General features: G+C 43.7%; 1 protein-coding gene across 2 annotated transcripts in view; it reads left to right on the top strand.

Moving 5' to 3' along the window:
• Nucleotides 1-24,012, top strand: part of LOC142311310 (uncharacterized) — a 97,260-nt gene that overhangs the window by 43,090 nt on the left and 30,158 nt on the right. For both annotated transcript variants that reach the window (XM_075349612.1, XM_075349611.1), the window contains exons 5-11: nucleotides 3,839-3,884; nucleotides 4,014-4,072; nucleotides 4,195-4,230; nucleotides 8,603-8,655; nucleotides 17,812-17,944; nucleotides 19,642-19,838; nucleotides 19,915-19,960. In XM_075349612.1, the coding sequence (XP_075205727.1) occupies nucleotides 3,839-3,884; nucleotides 4,014-4,072; nucleotides 4,195-4,230; nucleotides 8,603-8,655; nucleotides 17,812-17,944; nucleotides 19,642-19,838; nucleotides 19,915-19,960 (570 nt within the window). The remainder of the gene's footprint in view (nucleotides 1-3,838; nucleotides 3,885-4,013; nucleotides 4,073-4,194; nucleotides 4,231-8,602; nucleotides 8,656-17,811; nucleotides 17,945-19,641; nucleotides 19,839-19,914; nucleotides 19,961-24,012) is intronic.

Genomic DNA, 24,012 nt, shown 5'->3' with positions numbered 1-24,012 from the left:
CCCCTGCCGCCTGTCTGTGCGGGCGCCCCCCTGCCGCCTGTCTGTGCGGGCGGCCGGCCGCCTCTCTGTGCGGGCGGCCGGCCGCCTCTCTGTGCGGGCAGCCCGCCGCCTGTCTGTGAAGGCGGCCGGCCGCCTGTCTGTGAAGGCGACCGGCCGCCTCACTGTGGCTGCCTGCGTGTCCGTGCTGGAGGCCCGCCGGCTGCCTGCGTGTCCGTGCTGGAGGCCCGCCGGCTGCCTGCGTGTCCGTGCTGGAGGCCCGCCGGCTGCCTGCGTGTCCGTGCTGGAGGCCCGCCGGCTGCCTGCGTGTCCGTGCTGGAGGCCCGCCGGCTGCCTGCGTGTCCGTGCTGGAGGCCCGCCGGCTGCCTGCGTGTCCGTGCTGGAGGCCCGCCGGCTGCCTGCGTGTCCGTGCTGGAGGCCCGCCGGCTGCCTGCGTGTCCGTGCTGGAGGCCCGCCGGCTGCCTGCGTGTCCGTGCTGGAGGCCCGCCGGCTGCCTGCGTGTCCGTGCTGGAGGCCCGCCGGCTGCCTGCGTGTTTGTGCTGAATGGGTGTGGATGGGGAGTGGATATGGGCGTGACTGTGAAATGGGTGTGGTTAGGGGGCGTGGCCTAAAAATTTGCTGCGGCGCGCTACGCACACCGCAAACTTTGTCCCTCTTTTCCTTCTTTAAAAGTTGGGAGGTATGTATACACACAGATTATCTTATTACATCTGGACAAACTGCCTACAGCTCAGGCCTTATCCTCACACCATCACTATGACATAACTGGTGGATTTTGGTAAAGCACTCTGGATGTACAGTTATGTCATTATGCGTGAAGTAATTAAAGGGTTTTTACTATTTTAAAATTTGTGTTTGGGCTCAGGGTGAGGCATTAATAAAAGAAAAACAAATAACTCTAGTCGCTTTTTACACTGGCGCCACTCCTCGGCACTGGCCACTGTATCTCCTGGCATAGACAAGATCACTTGAATGCTGCAGCCTTCACATGTCATCCTAACTGAACTTACCTGTTTGTATAGAATGTGAGGACTGCAAAAAAAGTATTGTTTCTCAAAGCTTGGGTTGCACGTGTAATGTACTAGCTACCTTCTTAAAGATCAGTTCCCAAGTAATACGTATACGTCTCCATCTCAGTAGCTTTGCAATGTCTTTGTTGTATCCCATTATAATGACTAGCGCAGAGATGTTTAGATCCTAATTTTTTTGATCTACCATGATTATCAGAAATGGATGATTGTGTTTTGAAGCAGTATCTTCAAAAGGAATGTGTAATCAGAAAATTACCCTTTTGATTAAATTAGTTTTTTTATATTCAATAACAATTTTTGTTATTTGTTTTTTTCCTATATCATTACCTATTTAACAATTTTTTATTTTTTTTTATTTTAAATTTTTCCACTAGCCAGTAAGCCTAATAAACAGTCATACTCTGTTCTATAGAGTAGCCTCAAGGTCATAGATTGCAATCGTGCTGCTCTGAAGCATTCACTACAAAAGAGCTTTCTAGCCGTGCTCTTGTACCGACCCGGGGCTCGGCGGGCTGCCGAGCCGCTTGGATCCGTGCTCGTCGGTGGGTGGCTCAAGCTCTTCCACGGACCTGGGGGTCACGTCGCTCTGAAAGGGGGTTGGCGCTACACGTAGGGACTTCGGTGGGGAGGTCCACAGCCGGAGCCGCGGTTGTTTGAAGGGGATTTGAGTTTGTGACGCCACCCACGGGTTGTGGTGAATGGATGGACACCACCGCTGCCATTGACTAGGCTCCCGGGGACGGTGTTGCGCAGCTTGGTGTTGACCCCTCCGTGGGTAGGGGGATGATGGTCCCGAGGGCCCGCGGGAGGTGCTGAGGCGAGGGGATGGATGCGTGCTGGGTGCTGGTGCGGTGCGCGGCCCAAAGGCACTGGTGTACTCACTATGATACAACACACTGGAGTCTCTGGTAAACCAAACGAGATGAACGGTGCCTGCAGCCGGCTGCAGCTTCCCCTTAACAGGTTGGTGGTTTCCGCCTTTCTCCTGCACCTTATTAATGTAGACGTTACGACTCCTATGCTTAAGCAACGGTAGTCCGCTCCCCGGCTTGCTATGTGTCGGGAGAGCCCTGTTTGCCCGCAGACGCTGGCCCCTTGGGTCTCTATGCCTTGGCAGTGGCTTTACCCTAATGGTTGGGCTGTTGTCTTCAGTCGGGTCTTGTGTGGGAAAGGTCCTAAAGTCCAGTGCTCAATCAGTTGATTTGACTTAGCCTAGTTGTTTCTGGGCCTCATACTGGGTCTGAGTACCCCTCCTGGTGCTACGGTTTCCAATAGGTTCCCCGGTTCGGTACCGGCGGGCCACCGCCCGTCCCCGGTCCCTACGGTTCCACCGGCTGTAGTCCCAGCTCCTGCAGGCGGCCACCACCGTCTACCTCTTTGCCAAAGGTGCCTGGGCTCCAACCCAGACACCTGGTGTAGTCTTTGGCAGGCCTGGGCACAGGTCTGCCCTTGAACTTGACTCTCCTCACTCACTGTCAAGACTAAACTCTGCTGTTTTCCCGCCTCCGAGCCTGTGAACTCCTCAGTGGGCAGAGCCAACTGCCTGGCTCCGCCCCCTGGTGTGAACATCAAACCCAGAGGGAGGTGACAAAGGTTTGTAGGTTGGCTGCTGTCACCTTTGTAAGGGGAGGGTGTGTGTGTGTGTGTGTGTGTGTGTGTGTGTGACTACCTGGGATGACCTGACTAGTCCAGGGCGTCACACTCTCGTCAGGGAAAAAGCCATTGTTCAGGCAGGGGAGGAGGTGAGCTGTGGCCATCACATATGGTGGATACAGTGTTGTCTACTGTATCAGCCTTTTTATTTTTATCATTAATAATGACTGTTGAAAAGTCTGAACAGGAAGCTTCAGTCTTGTATTTAGTCTTAAGGTCCCCATACACAGTAGACTAAAGAGAACCCTTCCCACCAATATCAATGGGACTGTCTAATGTGTATGGAGGCCTCCTGACTTCTCATTGACAAATGATGTAGAGGAAGAGAAGGATCTGGACTGTTTGATTCCAAATTGCTGATTCTTATGTTCCCTGGAAAATAAGCCACTGCCATAAATATCTGGCAGCAGCTCTCTTCTAGAGAACTCAAGAGCACTGATCGGAGTCTGAGCATCCCTTTGTATGGAACAGTCAGGAAATATTGCTGTAGGCCAAATACTACTTTGGCTGAGAAATATCTAATTTTTATGGTGACCTTTTAGTAAGCAGTATTTAAAAAAAAAAATACCAAGCATTAAAGGGTTACTCTAGGGAGATTATTAATAATAATAATAATAATAATTTGTATTGATATAGCGCCAACATATTACGCAGCCCTTTACAATATTACATTACAACAAGCTTTACAATTCAGGGGGGACATGTACAGACAATATAAGACCATACAAAATAACAATTCAGATGCTTGCACTGTCCCTGCACTCATACACTATAAATCTCAGATGACAAGTACACTTTTAATATCCCGTATGGGATGTCATGTCACACATCATTGTACAGCTCCGAGCTGTATCAATCGAGCTGCTTCCGCAGTCTGAGAACAGGGGGCGTGCACGTCTCAGAAGCTCTGCTCTGCGAGTATCCGTCTCCTGATGCTTCCGCAGTCTGAGAACAGGGGGCGTGCATGTCTCAGAGGTTCCGCGAGTATCAGTTTCCTGATGCTTCTGCAGTTCAAGAACGGGAAGGGGGGGGGGATTTTCCACATCTGATCTGCACCAAATGGGAGATTGCATTATTAGACTGGCTGACATTTCTACACAGACTTTTTTCCTTTTCCTTGCAATATTCATACTCTAACTTGTGTCCTTTTATTGCAGTGGTACGATCCACTATTTTCTGTACTGGGAAATGAAGAACATTTGGGTAATACATTCTTTTTATGTAATAATTTACTTCGTAATTGCCAGTTTAGTCTACACATATATGATTCAGGAGCAATGGCAGTCTCAGATCTACCTGTACCCCGTGTAACCACTGACTATCCCCCCACAGAGCCCTTCCTGTCTTTGCTGCTGGTCATATCACAAAGCACTTTTGAGCTGAATCTGCAGGTAAGTCATAGTGGAGAGGTAGAAGCTTCTTGTAACCTTTATAAATGTAAGATCTTCAGCATTATTTTAATATTCCACTGTAAATCTGTTGTAATCTTTGTCTTTTGTCATTTTCTCTTCAGAATTCTAGTTTTCTGGATGAGAGCTGGATTCTACCTGTAAGTATGGATTCATAGTCTGCAAAATGGTATAAATGTGTTTGCCACAAAACCAGGGTCCTCATATCACCAATCTTATCAATGGGGTTGTCTCATCTTAAAGGGAACCTGTCATCAGAAATTTAGCTTGAAACCTAAAAGTTTCCCCCTTCTGGGCTGCATTCTAGCAAGGTTCCTGTACTTTTTGTGGCCCCTTTTAAACCAAATTAAATACTTTATAAACTTGTACCTTTTGCTATGTAAATTTTGTAAATCGTCCATGGGGGCAGGCTCTCTGGTGACCGTTGCTGTTCCTCCAGCAGATTTACGCCGCCCCCCAAAGCTGAATTTCATATCTCAGGATGCCGCCCGTGGTCCCGCGCATGCGCTGTGCGACTGTAGCGGGACTGTGCACTGTGTGACCGCTGGTGACGTTTTGCGCAGGCACGAGGTTATGGGCGGCGCTGTGAGTGTCATCAGCAAGTGCCGCCCATAACCTCGTGACCACACTTTCCCCTCTTCCTCCAGTGTTCTCCGCAAGCGCTTGCCGGCCAGATGACCTGACGTCACCTCTTTCCCATCTTGCCCTGCTGCAGGGTAAGATGGGAAGGAGGTGACGTCAGATCATTTGGCCGGCGAGCGCTTGCGCAGAACGCTGGAGGCAGTGGGGGAAAGCGCGTCCACGAGATTATGGGCGGGCACTTGCGATGCAATCACAGCGCCGCCCATAATTTCGTGCTTGTGACACACGTCACCAGCGATCCTGGCGTGGGCAGCACCTCGGGCGCAGTGGGCGGCGTCCTGATGGATGAAATGGAGCGTGGGGGGACGGCGTCAATGTGCTGGAGTAACAGCAACGGTCAGCAGAGAGCCCGCCCCCATGGACGATTTACAAAATTTACATAGCAAAAGGTACAAGTTTATAAAGTATTTAATTTGGTTTAAAAGGGGCCACAAAAAGTACAGGAACCTTCCTAGAATGCAGCCCAGGAGCTGCAGAGGGGGAAAGGTTTAGGTTTCAAGCTAAATTTCTGATGACAGGTTCACTTTAAATGGATAAAACAGCAAAGAGTTTGTAAAAACAATTAACTTTGCAGTTTCCTTATTAAAAATACTCTTGGTTTTCAAGAATGGTGGGATTTTTAATGCTGTGGTGTACTGCTTATTGCCTAGGTTATCTAGGTTAGGTTAGAATTGCAGCGCTTACAAGCTTGTTGCTGTACAGCATGAATGCGCTGCTCTGAAGCTGGCTGGATTGCTGGATCAGGCCGGCCTCACCGCCCAGGTCATCTTCCGATTCTTCTTTTTGCAACATCAGAAAGCACTCCGTTTGTGCAGCAGCACCACAAACCACTTGTCTGGACTGTCAATCATCAGGAGTAGAGCAACCCTACCCCCCCCAGCGAAGTTGTAGAGGAGTTCACTGCTCCTCTACATCCCAGGGATGTAGAGGAGCAGTGCACTCCTGACATTTGAAGATGATCTCCAACCCCTTTGTGGTTTCTTAACTTTCTCCCATCTCCACCTTCCAAAGACTTTGAATTTTGGTCCCAAATACATAGTAATGAGCAGTGTGTATATATATGTGTGTGTGTATATGTGTATGTATGTATGTATGTATGTATGTATGTATATATATATATATATATATATAATATATATATATATATATATATATATATATATATATATATATATATATATATATTACACACACACACATTTTTTATGTTCAATCTATATTTATTGTAAAACATGTCATATTATACATGTAAAGCATATAAAACAAGATATCCAACATGACAATCATTGTTAATTGCATAGTAAAGAGGTAAAAATTTCACAATTTAACCAAATCACACTTTTTTTTTTTTTTTGTGGCGCCATTTTATTTGTGCAGTGGAATTCTACTGTTTGTGGGTTTTTTTTAGGGTTTTAATTTACAGGCATTCACTGCACAATAGAATTCACAACTTTATCAGTCAGGGCAAGTATAGTATTAAAAGTATTGTAGTGATCTGTAGTTTCTATTGGATACATAGATGCTTTTTTTTTTTTTTATTTTGCAGAATGGGAAAAGGGGAATTTTTTTAAAAAGAAAATGTAGAATAGCTTATTAATAATAATAATAAAAAAAAAAGTAGTTTCCTCTTGAGGCTTGTATCTCGATCACTTGATTGCATGTACAAAACACTACAGTGCTTCTGTACTGTAATGTATTGTTTGTGTTTTATTTAAATGAAGTCACTGCTTTTCAGCTGTGGCATACAGTGGAGGAACATATGCTGGGAGGATGTGATCTTTGTCCTCACAGCAAATAATCCTCTGTTCACAGATCACTACTAATTGTTCACTATTATCAGTGATCTGTAAAGAGAGAGGTGCTGGGAGGAAACAGATCAAGCCATACCAACATGCCCTGCCCTAGGCCATTAAGTTTATATAAACAGAAAAATGTGTGTATGATATGTACCTATGTGTATATATAGATATCTATTCACATTGCATGGTCATTTTGCGTTCTCTTCATAATGCCTCCATATCATGCATAAATGTCCTCCCCATAGCCACACAAATTAAGCATTATACTTTTTCACTTCTCCAGAGCTCCACCATGTCTGCCCATAGCACTTAAAATAATAATTTTAGTTTGCACCCATTTATGTGTGATGCCCTGGACTAGCCAGGTACTCACAGGTAGGCCCTTGCACAAACACCCTTCCCCCTAATAAGGTAACAGCAGCCAACCTAAAACCCTGAGTCACCCCTCTGAGGTCTTGACGTTCACACCAGGGGGCGGAGCCAGGTGGTTGGCCACGCCCACCGAGGAGTTCGGATAGCCTGAGGCGGGAAAACGCTGCAGATGAGATTAGTTTTGGAGGTGAAAGGGAGTGGAGTAAAGTGTAAACGTCTGCCAGGGGTCTGGGTTGTAGCCCGGATACCCTGTGACCAGGAGGCAGACGGTGGTTGCCGCCTGCAGGAGCCGAGTGGCCCGCCGGTACCAAACCGGGGAACCAACTGGAAACCGGAGCACCAGGAGGGGTATTCAGACCCAGAACGAGGTCCAGAAGCCACTGGACCACGTCGAATTTACTGATTGAGGTCTGGACCTTTAGGTCCTTTCCCGTCCCAAGACACGAAAGACGGCAACAGCCCACCGAGGGGGATAGAAAGCCACCGCACAGGCAGAGAGATCCCACGGGCCAGCGCCTGCGGGCAACCTGGTTCCTTGACACACATAAAGCCGGGGAGCAGACTACCGTTGCTGAAGCATAGGCAGTCAAGTTCTACAAAAAGAGGTGCAGGAGAAAGGCGGGGACCACCAACCTGGTGGGGGACCAGACGCAGCCGGCTGCGGCCACCGCCCATCATCCTTTTTTGGTTTACCGGAGACTCCGGTGTATCTGTCATAGTGAGTACAACAGTGCCCTCGGGCTGCACACCGCACCGCACTAACACGCCTGCACCTTGCAACCACCGGGCCCCGGGACCATCACCCCCTACCCACGGAGGGGTCAACACCAGGCTGCACAACACCGTCCCCGGGAACCTAGTTAATGGCAGCGGTGGTGTCCACACTCACCACAACCCGTGTGTGGCGTCACGAACTTACATCCCTAAACACCACGGCCTCGGCCGTGAACCTCCCCACCGAAGACCCCTCACGTAGCGCCAGCCTCCCTTCAGAGCGACGTGACCCCCGGGCCCGGAGGCGCTCGAGCCACCCACCAAACGAGCCCGGATCCGAGCGGCTCGGCTGCGGCCGAGCGTGGGGCGGTACATATGTACCATATATACCAACTTATGGTCAGGGAGATGCTGGAATAAATATGGGAACTTAGCTGTAAGGCCCCACAGCAAAGAACACGTTTGGTATTGATATATTGTACTGACTGGATTTTATAGTGCTAACAGGTTTTAAATTCTTGTAGAAAAGATTACCCTTCCGTATTTTTTTTTTTCCCCCATGTAAAACTTGGGAATACTGGGTTATATATAAAAAAAAATGATATAACGAATGTATTATACAAGTAAAAAAAGAAAATCTTCAGCCATTGAATGTTATTCTGAAATTTAGCTGTGGGCATAAAGGCATCTGAAGGCTTTAGGCCTAACAGAATTAAAGGAGGTCATGCCACCATCGCAGCTAGGATTGATGGAGGTGGCAAAGCGTTGTATGTGACTGTCTGGACTGGCGCTGTACAAGCCCGAGCTGCGCTATATTCAAACTGCACACGCTGCACCGCGTCTGGAGATCTGTGGACAACCCCTTTAATGTGTCAGCAGGATAATACAATGACTGTATAGATGTAAGTGAGAATATGCCACGCCTGTTTAGATCATCGGCAACATGACCATTTGTGTGAATACATTTTTTTTTTTTCTACTATAGGTGTGTGCCACTTATCAGACAGTGCCATGTCGAGAGTTGGGGATGGTACTGAGGTAAAAACGTTGACGACTGTTGTGATGTTACCAATGGTGATAAATTTGTCTCCTGTACTCCTAAGGGTCATACAGGCCTCACCCATGTCCTGTAAGACTGTGCAGCCACTCCTTCAAGAAGTAGAATGGCACTACTAACTGGTTCAGCTAGTTCTGTCAGGGCAGTGGTTCATTTCCGTTTCTTCCTGGCAAACCTTTAGCTGTTTCTTCAGGTTTATTTCCCTTTGCTCTGATCGGTGAATATTTACACTGCTGACTGTACAGCACATGTAATCACTGACCTATTACTTTTAAATCAAATAGATCGGTAACCCTTGACATACAAGAGACATGCAGGTAATCCTAAATGATGCATAAAAGTTTAGGATCGGCCTTACTAGCGTTGTTCCAATAGGTATAACTCCTTTCAATATGTCTTACTGTCTTTGAGCCCCCTTTTTTTTGGCCCCTTTCCAATTTTCTTCTACGTGTTTGATATCATTATGTTTTCTCCCCTCTTTTCTTCTTTTTTTTTTTTTAAATTTTTTTATACTGCAGACCAATTTAAAAACAATTTCCCATTCAGGTCAATGGATACGTGACAAAAAAAATAATCTGACAGCATGCGGATAATAACTGTGTGTCCATGTTCTGGTGTTTTGTGTTTTTTTTTTTTTTTTTTTTATTGGGTAGAAGTTAAAAAAAATGTTGTTTCCATAAGACAGACAGACAGACAGACAGACAGACAGACAGACAGACAGACAGACAGACAGACAGACAGACAGACAGACAGACAGACAGACAGACAGACAGACAGACAGACAGACAGACAGACAGACAGACAGACAGACAGACAGACAGACAGACAGACAGACAGACCAAAAGGGACATCCGCACACTCACAACTACTAAAGAGGATTCAACCGTCCAGTAAATCCTGGTTAGTCCATAACAAAAATGCACTTTTTTCCATTTTTCAAAGAAAAAAAATTAGTCAATGATTAATTTTTCCTTTTTTTTGTTTTGTTTTTGAGGCTGAAAAATCCTGATGGTTATTTTCACTGTAATTATCATTTTTTTACAATTCAGAGTGAATGCAGCTAATGGATATGAGAACTATGGGCTGTAGGCAAGGATCACTTAAAATCATATTAATTTATAGTTTTCCAATGTATCTGTGAAAGAAAAAAAAGCTTTTTTTTTTTTTTTTTTTTTTTTTTTTTTTTTTTTTTTGATAAAATGTCCAGAAAAAGTAAAACGTCCTGATGGCAGCCCTGGGCTAGACCCAGAGTAAAAAGCCACTGGAAGGGTCATCTCTGCTCTGGAGGAGGTGGTAAAGTCATGTGTTATTATATGTAAGGTCAGCTTTTAAAGGGGGTGTTCACTACTCAGACAAACCCTTCTCAATCCCTATGTTTCCCTCTTGTAAAATAATAACTCTTCGGTCGGGGTCACGCCGGCGTATATTCTCTCATGCGAGAGCATCAGATGTGTTATACTATTGACATTTGACTCAAGCTCTGTTCCAAGCGAGACCGAGTGTCATTATACTTCCTCTCTCACATATGTGATTCATATCACAGGTGAGGAGGAGGAGAGCTTAATTTCTCCATCTTCTCCATTACCTTTCTCTGCGTATATTGGACTGCACTCATATGACATCAGTGCAGTCCGATATGTCACATAGACTTCCATGGGTGTGAGTGATCTGACTTGCGGAGGCACTCAGTTTGCTGAGTTTTTCTTCTCATTCCGAATTGGCATAAGAAAAAAAAAAAATAAATCTCAGATCTGCTCTGTCCCATAGTATAACACTGGTCTGGGTGCTATCCGATAAATCATCAGATAGGACTCGCCTGTATTATACGCTGATATGAGCGAGCCCTTATACTCACCACCGGCGCCATTCCATAGGTCTCAACACTGCCTCTCCCTGGGATCGTGAGACCTAACAATTGGCGCTGGCTTCACTCTTTCCTCCTTCGGACAAATCTTATGCCTTCATAAAAAAAATTGTTTAAAAGAACAGAGAGTCCTCAGTGGTTGATACCTTTTAATGGCTAACTGAAAAGATGGTAATAATTGCAAGCTTTCGAGACTACTCAGGTCTCTTCATCAGGCATGGTATAACACAAAATCTGAAGAGTCACGTATTTATACACAACAGGACTTAGAATAGTGCAGTAAAAAAAAAAAAAAAAAAAAAAAAAAAAAGGAACAAGTTATATGAAACAGAACTATCTCTATGGCAGGGGGACAAGCTGTTCTAGCCATAAATACTGATGCAGTTCAGTGTGAAAGTTTTATTGTCCTTTGATAAGGGTCTGGTCCAGGGCATGTACCGCATCTTTATGGAACTAAAGACACTTCTGAAGAAACGCGCACAACTGGACAGCGACATATTTTTCTTATCCAAATGCAAAAAGGAGAATCTGATCCCCAAAGGACTCTGGATTACAAACCCAATTCTACATACCTACAATACCCATTATGCCCTGGACCAGACCCTTATCAAAGGACAATAAAACTTTCACACTGAACTGCATCAGTATTTATGGCTAGAACAGCTTGTCCCCCTGCCATAGAGATAGTTCTGTTTCATATAACTTGTTCCTTTTTTTTTTTTTTTTTTTTTTTTTTTTTTTACTGCACTATTCTAAGTCCTGTTGTGTATAAATACGTGACTCTTCAGATTTTGTGTTATACCATGCCTGATGAAGAGACCTGAGTAGTCTCGAAAGCTTGCAATTATTACCATCTTTTCAGTTAGCCATTAAAAGGTATCAACCACTGAGGACTCTCTGTTCTTTTAAACAATTTTTTTTATCTCTACTGGCTAACACGGTACAAAGATATATTTTACTTGTATGCCTTCATAGGAAGTGAGCGCTGCTGTAATTTGAGCCAATCGAAAGGGAATTCGGCGGGACCCAGAACGATCTGCTGATCATTAGAGGTCTCATCTGGATGTGTTTTAAAGGGCTATTACACCATAATTGAGCTAAAGCAATAATTACTCAGTTTAATGGCCATCTTCCTCTGATTTAGTTTATTTTTTTTGCTCTTCTCTGAGCTCACTGTCCCCAGCACCCATGCAGTGAGCAGGAAGAAAAAAAAATAAAAATATATATATATATATATATATATATATATATATATATATATATATATATATATATATATATATATATATACATATACATACACACACTGCAGGGGTGCCAATACTTTTGGCCAGCACTGTGTGTATATATACATAGCTACACTAATATTAATAAAGATTATATATATAATATATAAATATATATATATATATATATATATATATATATATATATATATACACATACATACACACACACACACACACACAGTGCTGGCCAAAAGTATTGGCACCCCTGCAATTCTGTCAGATAATACTCGGTTCCTTCCTGGAAATGATTGCAATCACAAATTCTTTGGTATTATTATCTTCATTTAATTTGTCTTCAATGGAAAAAAAAAATTGTCATAAAGACAAATTGGATATTATTCACAACAAACATAAAAAAGGGGGTGGACAAAAGTATTGGCACTGTTTGAAAAATCATGTGATGCTTCTCTAATTTGTGTAATTAACAGCACCTGTAACTTACCTGTGGCACCTAACAGGTGTTGGCAATAACTAAATCACACTTGTAGCCAGTTGACATGGATTAAAGTTGACTCAACCTCTGTCCTGTGTCCTTGTGTGTACCACATTGAGCATGGAGAAAAGAAAGAAGACCAAAGAACTGTCTGAGGACTTGAGAATCCAAATTCTGAAGAAACATGAGCAATCTCAAGGCTACAAGTCCATCTCCAAAGACCTGAAAGCTCCTGTGTCTACGGTGTGTAGTGTCATCAAGAAGTTTAAAGCCCATGGCACTGTGGCTAACCTCCCTAGATGTGGAAGGAAAAGAAAAATTGACGAGAGATTTCAACGCAAGATTTTGCGGATGGTGGATAAAGAACCTCGACTAACATCCAAACAAGTTCAAGCTGCCCTGAAGTCCGAGGATACAACAGTGTCAACCCGTACAATCTGTCGGCGTCTGAATGAAAAGGGACTGTATGGTAGGATACCCAGGAAGACCCCACTTCTTACCCAGAATCATAAAAAAACAGGCTGGAGTTTGCCAAAGCTTCCCTGAGAAAGCCTAAGGGGCACTTTGCACACAACGACCTCGCAAGCCGATGCTTGCGATGCCGAGCACATTAGTCCCCGCCCCCGTCGCAGCAGCGATATCTTGTGATAGCAGCCGTAGCGAACATTATTGCTACGGCAGCTTCACATGGACTCACCTGCCTTGCGACGTCGATCTGGCCAGCGACCCGCCTCCTTATTAAGGGGGCAGGTCGTGCGGCGTCACACGGCAGGCGGCCAATAGAAGCGGAGGGGCGGAGATGAGCGGGACGTAAACATCCCGCCCACCTCTGTCCTTCCGTATAGCCGGCGTGAGCTGCAGGACGCAGGTAGGAGATGTTCCTCGCTCCTGCGGCTTCACACACAGCGATGTAAGTATAGAATTCCCAGACACTATACCGATGATACGATTACGACGATTTTGCGCTCGTTAATCTTATCATCTAGGATTTACACACTACGATGTCGAGTGCGACGCCAGAAGTGCGTCCCTTTCGACATGACCCCTCCAACATCGCACCTGCGATGTCGTAGTGTGCAAAGTGCCCCTAAAACGTTTTGGAAGAATGTTCTCTGGTCAGATGAGACAAAAGTAGAGCTTTTTGGGAAAAGCCATCAACATAGAGTTTACAGGAAAAAAAAAGAGACATTCAAAGAAAAGAACGCGGTCCCTACAGTCAAACATTGCGGAGGTTCCCTGATCTTTTGGGGTTGCTTTGCTGTCTCTGGCACTGGACTGCTTGACCGTGTGCATGGCATTATGAAGTCTGAAGACTACCAACAAATTTTGCAGCATAATGAAGGGCCCAGTGTGAGAAAGCTGGGTCTTCCTCAGAGGTCATGGGTCTCCAGCAGGACAATGACCCAAAACACACTTCAAAAAGCACTAGAAAATGGTTTGAGAGAAAGCACTGAAGACTACTAAAGTGGCCAGCAATGAGTCCAGACCTGAATCCCATAGAACACACCTGTGGAGAGATCTCAATTGGTAGTTTGGAGAAGGCACCCTTCACATCTCAGGGACCTGGAGCAGTTTGCCAAAGAAGAATGGTCTAAAATTCCAGCAGAGCATTGTAAGAAACTCATTGATGGTTACCGGAAGTGGTTGTTTGCAGTTATTTTGGCTAAAGGTTGTGCAACCAAGTATTAGCCTAAGGGTGCCAATTCTTTTGTCTGGCCCATTTTTGGAGTTTTGTGTGAAATGATCAATGATTTGATTTTGGTTTCATTCTCTTTTGTGTTTTTTCATTGCAACCAAAATAAATGAAGATAATAATACCAAAAAATTTGTGATTGCAATCATTTTCAAGAAGAAACTGAGTATTATCTGACAGAATTGCAGGGGTGCCAATACTTTTGGCCAGCACTGTATATGTGTGTGTGTGTATGTATGTATGTATGTATGTATGTATGTATGTATGTATGTGTATAATATAAATATATATATATTACAGTTCATACACATTTGTAGACTGTGAGCCCTCGCGGGCAGGGATCTCTCTCCTCCTGTACCTGTCTGTGTCTTGTATTGTTTATGATTATTGTACTTGTCCCTATTATGTACACCCCTTTCACATGTAAAGCGCCATGAAATTGATGGCGCTATAATAATAAATAATAATAATAATACACGAATATGTACACACACTGGCAACTACTCAACCTTTCCACTGCAGCTGAAACATTTGCATAGTGTGAAAAATACAACATACATTAAAAGGGTTGTCTAGTCATATGATCTTGATTATCTATTTTTAAGAGAGGTCATCAATATCAGAACAGTGGGGATCAGAAATCCGACTGCTCTTCATGTCAGATGTTGTAAGCTTTGGATGGATGTAAACATTTGAAAAGGCTGCACTGGATAGCAGTCTGAATATGAGCTGATCTAAAGCGCTCAGCAGTGGCCACCACCATACATATGGTATCCAAAGCTAATAACAGCTGATCTGTAGCGCTCAGCAGTGGCCACCACCATACATATGGTATCCAAAGCTAATAACAGCTGATCTACAGCGGTCAGCAGTGGCCACCACCATACATATGGTATCCAAAGCTAATAACAGCTGATCTACAGCGGTCAGCAGTGGCCACCACCATACATATAGTATCCAAAGCTAATAACAGCTGATCTGTAGCGCTCAGCAGTGGCCACCACCATACATATGGTATCCAAAGCTAATAACAGCTGATCTAAAGCGCTCAGCAGTGGCCACATACATATGGTATCCAAAGCTAATAACAGCTGATCTGCAGCACTTGGCAGTGGCCGCCACCATACATATGGTATCCAAAGCTAATAACAGCTGATCTGCAGCACTTGGCAGTGGCCACCACCATACATATGGTATCCAAAGCTAATAACAGCTGATCTGCAGCACTCTGCAGTGGCCGCCACCATACATATGGTATCCAAAGCTAATAACAGCTGATCTGCAGCACTTGGCAGTGGCCGCCACCATACATATGGTATCCAAAGCTAATAACAGCTGATCTGCAGCACTCGGCAGTGGCCACCACCATATGTATGAAGCTAATAACAGCTGATCTGCAGCACTTGGCAGTGGCCACCACCATATGTATAAAGCTAATAACAGCTGATCTGCAGCACTTGGCAGTGGCCACCACCATATGTATGAAGCTAATAACAGCTGATCTTTGGGAGTTGCTGATTGTCAGGCCATTAATATTATGTAACCAGAGACCTCTCATTAAAGGGGATGTCAGTAAACAAGGACTTGCAGTTTAAATGTACTTTTGGCAATATGTTTTTTATTTAACATATCACAATATATACTAAAAACACATAAGAAATCTTGCAATTCAAATTATCATTACAGATTTGGCAGACCATTTGAAACAACGAGGCAAAAACCTCAATATAACTCTTTATAAGGAGAATCAATACAAGATTCTGACCTGGTATCACACGCCAGAAGGTCTACACAAGCCTAACTCCCAGTTACTGGATGTCTGCTGGCGGTGTGGTTGTTCTTCGGGTGCGCTGCCTGATATTTTTGGCCTTGTCCCAGACTTGTTAGGTTCTGGGATCCAATTAAATATTTGATTCAGAGGGTGCTATACACAATGGCATGTAAAAACCTTCCTCCACTTTTCCCTTTCAGGTGTGTCTGTAGTCTGTACCTGGTCTTAAGTTGGTTATGGGGGTCTAATAGAAATACGTGATAACTTTCGTAGCAATCTTAACTGGTCGCCTTGTAGGAGCTTTGGTGATATGCCTCTCACTTTATTTGACTAACTATGCTGTATCCTGCCATACCAATACTATGAGAATGTTCTCTGTCTGTACATCTTTTATAAGCTTTAATAACAAAAATGACAGTTTAAGTCCCTGTGCGCACACTGCGTTTTTACCTGCGTTTCTTTGTGCGTTTTTGCTGCAGAAATTTCTTGAGAAATGGTTGTAACCTTTCTGCAGACATTCCCCAGCAAAACCTATGGGAAAAAAAAATAGCTGTGCTCACACTGTTTTTTTTTTTTTTCTCAAGAACATTCTTTCTGCAGAATTTCTTGAGAAAAAGAATGAGCATGTCACTTCTTTTCTGCAGGTACCTGCATTTTTTGCCATAGATAATGGTAAAAAACCCCCACAGGGACCAACCTGTGGAAAAACGCACCAAAAAGTGGTAAAAACGCATGCATTTTTGGTGCGTGTTGTGTTTTGTTTTTTTTTTTTTTTTACGCAAGTGCGCTAATTTTTCAGACTCAAGAAATTTCTTGAGAAAACTTCATTTTCTAGTGCACACAGGGCCTAAAAAGAGGGGGGGGGAGAAGACATCTTGCAATTCTAACAATGGCCACTGGGGCGATTCTTGATTCATGCTTCCTATTTTTGGAGGAAATCGGTATTTCATTAGCAACAATACACTCTAACACTACCCTTTTGTATTGTAGCATCTAATAAGCCTGTACACACCTCATTGGAAAGGGAGGGGATCGGTAGATCCTGTGTTAATAGCTGTATATGAAGGTGTTACCTGTCAGTTAAGGTAATGCGACTGTGGAAAGCAGAAGACATGCAAATCTAGGAAAGCAGCAATGTGAAAATTGCAATATTTCTCCATATTTTTTTTATACAGATTGTGATATATAGAAAAAAAAATTGACAAAAGAAAAAAATGCATTTAACCCAAAAACCTGATGATGCCTTCCCTTCTAAAGGCCCCTTTTACACACTGAGACTTTCTAGCGATCCCACCAGCGATCCCGACCTGGCCAGGATCGCTGGAAAGTCTCTGGTAAGTCACTGGTGAGCTGTCAAACAGGCAGATCTGGCCAATGACGCAGCAGCGATATGGACCTGCAGAACGACCTCGCTGGTTGTTTGGGACGTGTCAAAGCAGCTATTTGAAAGGGAAGTTGCTAACTATGTCGTTGTAACGGTGTTAAACACAACGATACATGCTGCACAGCGGGAAACAAAGGACAAAAAAATGTTCCTGAGAGATGTGTAGCGATCAGCGACTTCACAGCGAGGGCCAGGTCGCTGATGTGTTTCACACACTGCAATGTCGCTGGGGAGGTCGCTATTACGTCACAAAACCGGTGACGTTACAGCGATATCGCTAGCGATGTAGTGTGTAAAGGGGCCTTAAGGGAACCGATAGGTGGGTTGTTTCCCCTTTTTATTTGCTTTGTATATAGGGCACTCCACATACAATTAACACTCCTGTGTTCCTACTTATCCCTGTTCTCTACCGTTTAAACCAAGTAATCTTAGGCGAGACGGCCTAAAGATGCCAAATTTGATGCAGATATTTACACTGAGCCAAAATGATTAGACTGCACCCCTTCTTGTTAATCTGGGCCTCTTTTTTTTTTTTTTTCTAAGCCATTTCTCTAATTAAGGAACAAAAAGTGTCGTATTAAATGTGGTGCTAGGTATGTATGACAGGTGTAGTTATTGACTTTTTTTTTGCCCATTTCATCATGGCTGGGTTTCTTCTTTTTTTTTTTTGGAATGGTATCCTTTAATATATGTTTTTTTCCAGATATCTGGAGGGCCGAGTGTTTGTGGTGGAGGTGCTAGCGGACAGCCAAGCCGAGGTAGATGAGGTGGTTCTGGCAGGAGATATAATTGATGAAATCAATGGTGTCTCGCTAAGGAATGCATATAATGGACAGGTGAGCAGATGTCACAAAAGCATACGGTCTCCTATAAGGGCTCGCTTTGTCTACTCACTCATTGCTTCTTTTCTTTGTTTAGTCTGAATACAATAAGGGTATGTTCACACAACGACATTTTCAGGCTCCTTTTTGAAAAAGTGCCACAAAAGCATCTCCTAAAATGAAAATAATGCACACTGATGGCAAACTGAAATGTTCCATTTTATGTCGCTTCTTTTAGTTGCTTCACAGTTCAGAAACCCTGAAAAAGTTACAATAAGGACGTCTTTAAAGGGGTTGTCCAGTAAATAAAAAAAAAAATTTGTATGCACTGGGAATATGATGCAATATAATTTAACAGTACTGATATCTTAAGGGCTAGGACACACGGTGAGTAAAACAGACAGAATGGAATGTGATAAAAATCGCATTCCACCTGGACCCATATTACTCTATGGGGCAGCTCCCATCTGCGATTATTTTCTCAGCCCTGATCGGACCGAGAAAACAGTCGCAGCATGCTGTGGGTGGAATCCGTATTCACTTGCACCCATATAAGTCTATGGGAGCAAGTGAAATATCGCACTGCACTCGGATGACACAGGAGTGCAGTGCGATAATCCCATCAGTTGGCAATGAGAAGATGGGGAGATTAATCCCTCCCTCTCCTGCAGCGCCCGCTTTCTCCTCCGCAGCTGTGATCCGATTGCAGAATCGGATCACAGTGGCATGACACTCTGCTTACATTCGCAGCTAGAATATTGCATCCAATGCACTCGTATCGGATGCCATACGCTTGTGTGGCCCCAGTCTTAATCTCTTGCTACACCTTCATGTTTTGACGATCTCCACTGATCCTTGATTTACACTGGTCACGCTGATGTACAGCATGGGATCACCTCCGTAACTCACTAACATAACAGATGATGCCTGCAATTATAGCACAAGACTGCTGAGGCCAGTGATTGGCTGCAGTGGTCACATGGATGTACAACATGTGATTCCTTGCCATTACACTTTTTTAATTAAAGGGGTATTCTCATCTCCAAGATCCTATCCCAATAGTAGGTATTATAATAATAATAATAATAATAATAATAAAAAAAATAGCATATACCTATTAGAAGTATAGTATAGTATAGTTCTCCTGATATAACCATGTCTCTTACCTCATGTGCAGGGCATTACAGCTTAGGTATCCATTATTACATCCACTCATATAGTCAGTTAGATAGTTGCCGTGGACGTAACGATGGATACCTAAGCTGCAATACCCTGCACATGAGGTAAGTGACACAGCTAATCAGGAGAACTATACTACATTTCTAATTGGAGGTTTTCCTAATATTATTATTATTATTATTATTACATCTACTACATATTGGGATACAATCTTGGAGATGAGAATACCCCTTTCAAGTAAGAGTGTAATGGCAAGGAATCACATATTGTACATCCATGTGACCACTGCAGCCAATCACTGGCCTCAGCAGTCTTGTGCCATTAATGCAGGCATCATCTGTGATGTTACTGATTTACAAAGGTGATATTATTATTACACCTACTACATATTGGGATTGAATTTTGGAGATGGAAATCACCCTTTAAACTCTGGACAACCCATGCAGCAAACATATACTAATAGACTGTTTCATTATTTTATTTATTTTTTTAACATCCAAAACAACTCTTAATAATTCAGTAACTCCTTTTAGGCAGGCGCAGTGCTGAGTAAGCTGAAGGGAGAGCCACTAATATTTGGAATGATCCGTTGGCGTTGGAAAGATGGGGAGGTCTTCCGTCCCCTCATACCATATCTGAAAGGTGTGAAAGAGCGGGTTCCTGACTTCCAACTACAACAGAACCCCAGAAGCCTGGAGAGGGGACAGGACCGTCCACAACAGGATGGAAGGTGATGTCTTAAAGTGTTTAAGATATTGAGGATTTGTTCAGTCAAGTAATGTCCATATTGCGCTTGTTCCTTTTAGGCTCCTGTATTCTGCGCAGTATTTGGGACAAACCGAAGTTGGAATGGTAAATGGCAAATACACTTTATCATGTCTTATTAGAGTTTATTCACGGCAGAATGTAATTGGCCAGTTAACCATTTGCTGTGCCATAGGTTTAAATTGAACGGTCATTCAATTAATGCTGCCGAAACAAGGGTCAGCATTGGGCTGGGGCCACACGGGGCACTACTGCAATGCTCGCATGACACTCGGCTCGCGCTGGCAGCACAGCGGGAGCCGGGTGTCATGCTAGTGTCCCTGCGACTGCGGTCCGACTGTGTGCGAGCGGACCTCAGCTGCGGGGGGCGGGTCGGCTCTCAGGAGGGGCGGGCCTGCACGGAGGAGGGGCGGGTGGGATTTATCTCCCTCTCTCCTCCGTAACCGGCTATTGCGATTCTCGCTCTGCACGCGCGGTACACCGGTGTACCGCGAGTGCAGTGCGATTTTTCTCTTGCCCATTCACTTGAATGGGTGCGAGAGAAATGAGTCTCGCATTACAATCGCAGCATGCTGCGATTTGTTTTCTCGGTCCAATTAGGGCTGAGAAAATAATCGCTCATGAGTGCTGACACATAGGCTAATATTGGTCCGAGTGGAATGTGATGTTTTATCGCACTCCACTCGCACCGATATTCTCGCCATGTTGCTTAGGCGTTAATCAGATCCTAGCTGTGCGATTACAGCCAGGTATATTTTTCTCTGAAACCCTCAGCTGTCTCAATGAAAATCTAGTGCCTGATCATCAACTATATATCCATATTCTGGTGTAAAAACATGGAAAAATCGCATAATTTTGGCGCAACCGGCAGCTACGCTAAAATGATGGGATTTTTGGCATACTCACACCATTTCTGCATAGCTATGACTGGTCGGAGCTGAGTAGTAAGTGTGGGGACCACCACTCGTCAAATGTATGCGGTAAATGTAAAGCGGTGTGGGCACTAGCCCATAAATTATCCTCCAGCAGGGAACTGGAGTAGGATTTGTAACTAGGTGCACTCCACTTGTCCGAAACTCACAATTGTCTGAATCCACGAAGACCTGCCCATAGTTTCTGAATCCCGACCCTCCCCAGGTGATGGACCTATGTTCACACTCGAGACCTGTCAATCAACTAAAGCAGGGTGGGGATTTAAAAACTGTTCTCTGAAACACCTTGATGTTTCAGAGACCACATGCCTGGCTGCCATCGTACAGCTGGACCCTGATTTGTGTTGCTTGTGGTTTGGGTAGCATGAATCGACTGACAGATCTTTGTTTTGTTTTTTTTAAGCCGCTAATCCTGCAACTTTGACAGCCACGTAATCTGTCCTGGACCAATAGGGTATATGCACACGACTTCTTCTAAAATCAGGCAAACTCACCAAGTTTTTCAAGCAGAAGACAATGCAGGAAACTCTGCTTTAGGGAAAAAGAAAAATCCCAAATTTTTTTTGGCCTCCAAAATTATTTATTTTTTATTTTTTTTTTTTGTGGATCAAAGCTTCAAGTGTTTTTTTTCAATGTGTTTTACTGTTATTTTTCACTCATTTAATAGTGAAGAAATTGCTAGCGCTTTTTTTTAAATACAAAAAACAATTTCCAATGCTCCAAAAGACGTCTAGGCCTCGTTTGACCTTTCCCATTGACTTCTATTATAAAGTACAGAGAATCTTCTGAGTATTCTGAAAGAATGATCAAGGTCACCTCTTTTAACCTCTTAGTGTTTTTTAAAATCCTGAAGCTGTTAAGACATTCAAAAGGCAGAACAGCCATACAGCAAATCATATTTATATAGAATTGCATATATTCATTCTCTTCAGCGTTTTCGGAAAGTTTTTTTCAAACTATTTCCATGGTAGATTCTGCCTTAAAAAGATGTAGTGTGCACACACCCAAAAAAAGCTTACACAGGGCCCATTAAGGGCAGTGTATCGAGTGTGGGAAGTGGCATAGCCATAGTTTCATCCCTTTGTTCTCTTCCGCTTGGTTTTAGCTTCTAGTAGTAAAACCAGTCCAGGAACCCCTGAATAACTACATTAAAATAGACAAAAAACTAGGTTAGACCAGTAACATTTTTATGGATTTTGAATATTTCGTAATACATCTAACTATTGGGACTACAACACCTAAAGGGAATCTGTCAGCAGGTTTTTGCTACCTCATCTGAGAGCAGCATGATGTAGGCAAAGAGAATCTGAATCAAACAATGTATCACTTAGATTACTGGGTGCAGCCGTTCTGACACAATAAAAGCTTTTAGATTTAGCATGCAGCAGAGTTCAGAGAGTCTTGTCTTGCCCACATTAGGCTCTTAACCCCTTCACGACCGGCCGATTTTTCGCTTTCCGTTTTTTTTTTCGCCATTCTTTTTCTGAGAGACGTAACTTTATTTTTCAGTCAATATGGTCATGTGAGGGCTCATTTTTTGCGGAACGAGCTGTACTTTTAAATGAAACCATCAGTTTTACCATATAGTGTACTAGAAAACGGCAAAAAAATTCCAAATGCTGAAAAATTGCAAAAAAAGTGCGATAGCACTATGGTTTTTGAGATATTTTATTCACTGTGTTCACTATATGGTAAAACTGATATGTGGGTGTGATGCCTCAGGTCAGTGCGAGTTCGTAGACACCAAACATGTATAGGTTTACTTTTATATAAGGGGTTAAAAAAAATCAGAAGTTTGTCCGAAAAAAGTGGCGCACGTTTTACGCCATATTCCGTGACCCGTAGCGTTCTCATTTTTCGGGCTCTATGGCTCAGACTGCTTATTTTTTGCGTCTCGAGCTGACGTTTTTAACGGTACCATTTTTGCGCAGATGCTACGTTCTGATCGCCTCTTATTGCATTTTGCGCAAAAGTTGTGGCGACAAAAAAACATCGTTTTGGCGTTTGGAATATTTTGCCGCTACGCCGTATACTGATCAGATTAATTGATTTTATATTTTGATAGATCGGGCATTTATGAACGCGGCGATACCAAATGTGTGTATATTTTTTATTTTTTTAACCCTTTAATTTTCAATGGGGCGAATGGGGGGTGATTTGAACTTTTAGGTTTTTTAAATTTTTTAAAACTTTTTTTTTAACTTTTTTTTTTTTTATTTTACTAGTCCCCCCTAGGGGGCTATTGCGATCAGCATTCCAATCGCTCTGCAGTATCTGCTGATCACAGCTACACGGCTGTAAACAGCAGATACGCTGTCTTTCTCTTTTGCTGTGTCCCCGGCACAGCGAAAGTGAAAGCAAGTCAGGTGTAGTACAGGAGTCCTCACATGACCCTGTGCTACCATGACAACTATTGGGAGTCACGTGATCGCGTCACGTGACTTCCGGGATCGGGCGGTAAGGAAAACATTACCGTGATCGCACTTATAATGGCGCTGTCACATATTGACAGCGCCATATAAGGGGTTAATCGGCATGAGCAGATAACGATTCTGCTCGTGCCTAGCAGGCACACATCTCAGCTGTGAAAATCAGCTGAAATGTGTGCCAATCACAGCATGATGCTGCCGGCAGACTGCGGGCAGTAACATTGTCATTTAGGACGTAATTTTACGGCCCGCGGTCGTTAAGGGCTTAATAGAGAGTGTACATTTCCAGTGAAGTGTCAATCACAGGAGATGGTGTGCGGACTACTGTGTGCGTGACGTTGTAGTCATAAAGCCTTAGGTTTAAGTAAACAACAGCACACAGCCTGGTAAGAGAGGCATAGTTGATTTTTGTTTTGTAACCCCTACAGCATGCTGTCCTCAGATTACTTAGCAAAAAATCTGCTGACAAATTGCCTTTAAGGGATTAAAAGTTTGTAATCCTAGAGTCTATGAAAACTGCTTTACAGTTGGACCCTCATTCTATATATTGTCAGGGCTGAATAGTTAAAGTCTTAACGCTCTTTTCTCGATAGTAATTCTGATGGTAGTCATGGCGACTGGCATTACCATGGCAATAAGGTCATACAGGTAGTCCAAACTGCTCTCTGTACTGTCTTCAGTAACTACGGTAAAACAAAGCTGGTGACGCCACTTACCAGCATTGCCCTCTCCCTTCTAAATCTAGAAGAGGGCACATGGGAAATTGAGGCTCTTTTCC

The sequence above is a fragment of the Anomaloglossus baeobatrachus genome, chromosome 5 (assembly GCF_048569485.1).
Source record: "Anomaloglossus baeobatrachus isolate aAnoBae1 chromosome 5, aAnoBae1.hap1, whole genome shotgun sequence".
Taxonomy (NCBI): domain Eukaryota; kingdom Metazoa; phylum Chordata; class Amphibia; order Anura; family Aromobatidae; genus Anomaloglossus; species Anomaloglossus baeobatrachus.
Note: the sequence above shows the minus strand (reverse complement) of the source record. Positions and strands in the feature narration are given on the sequence as shown.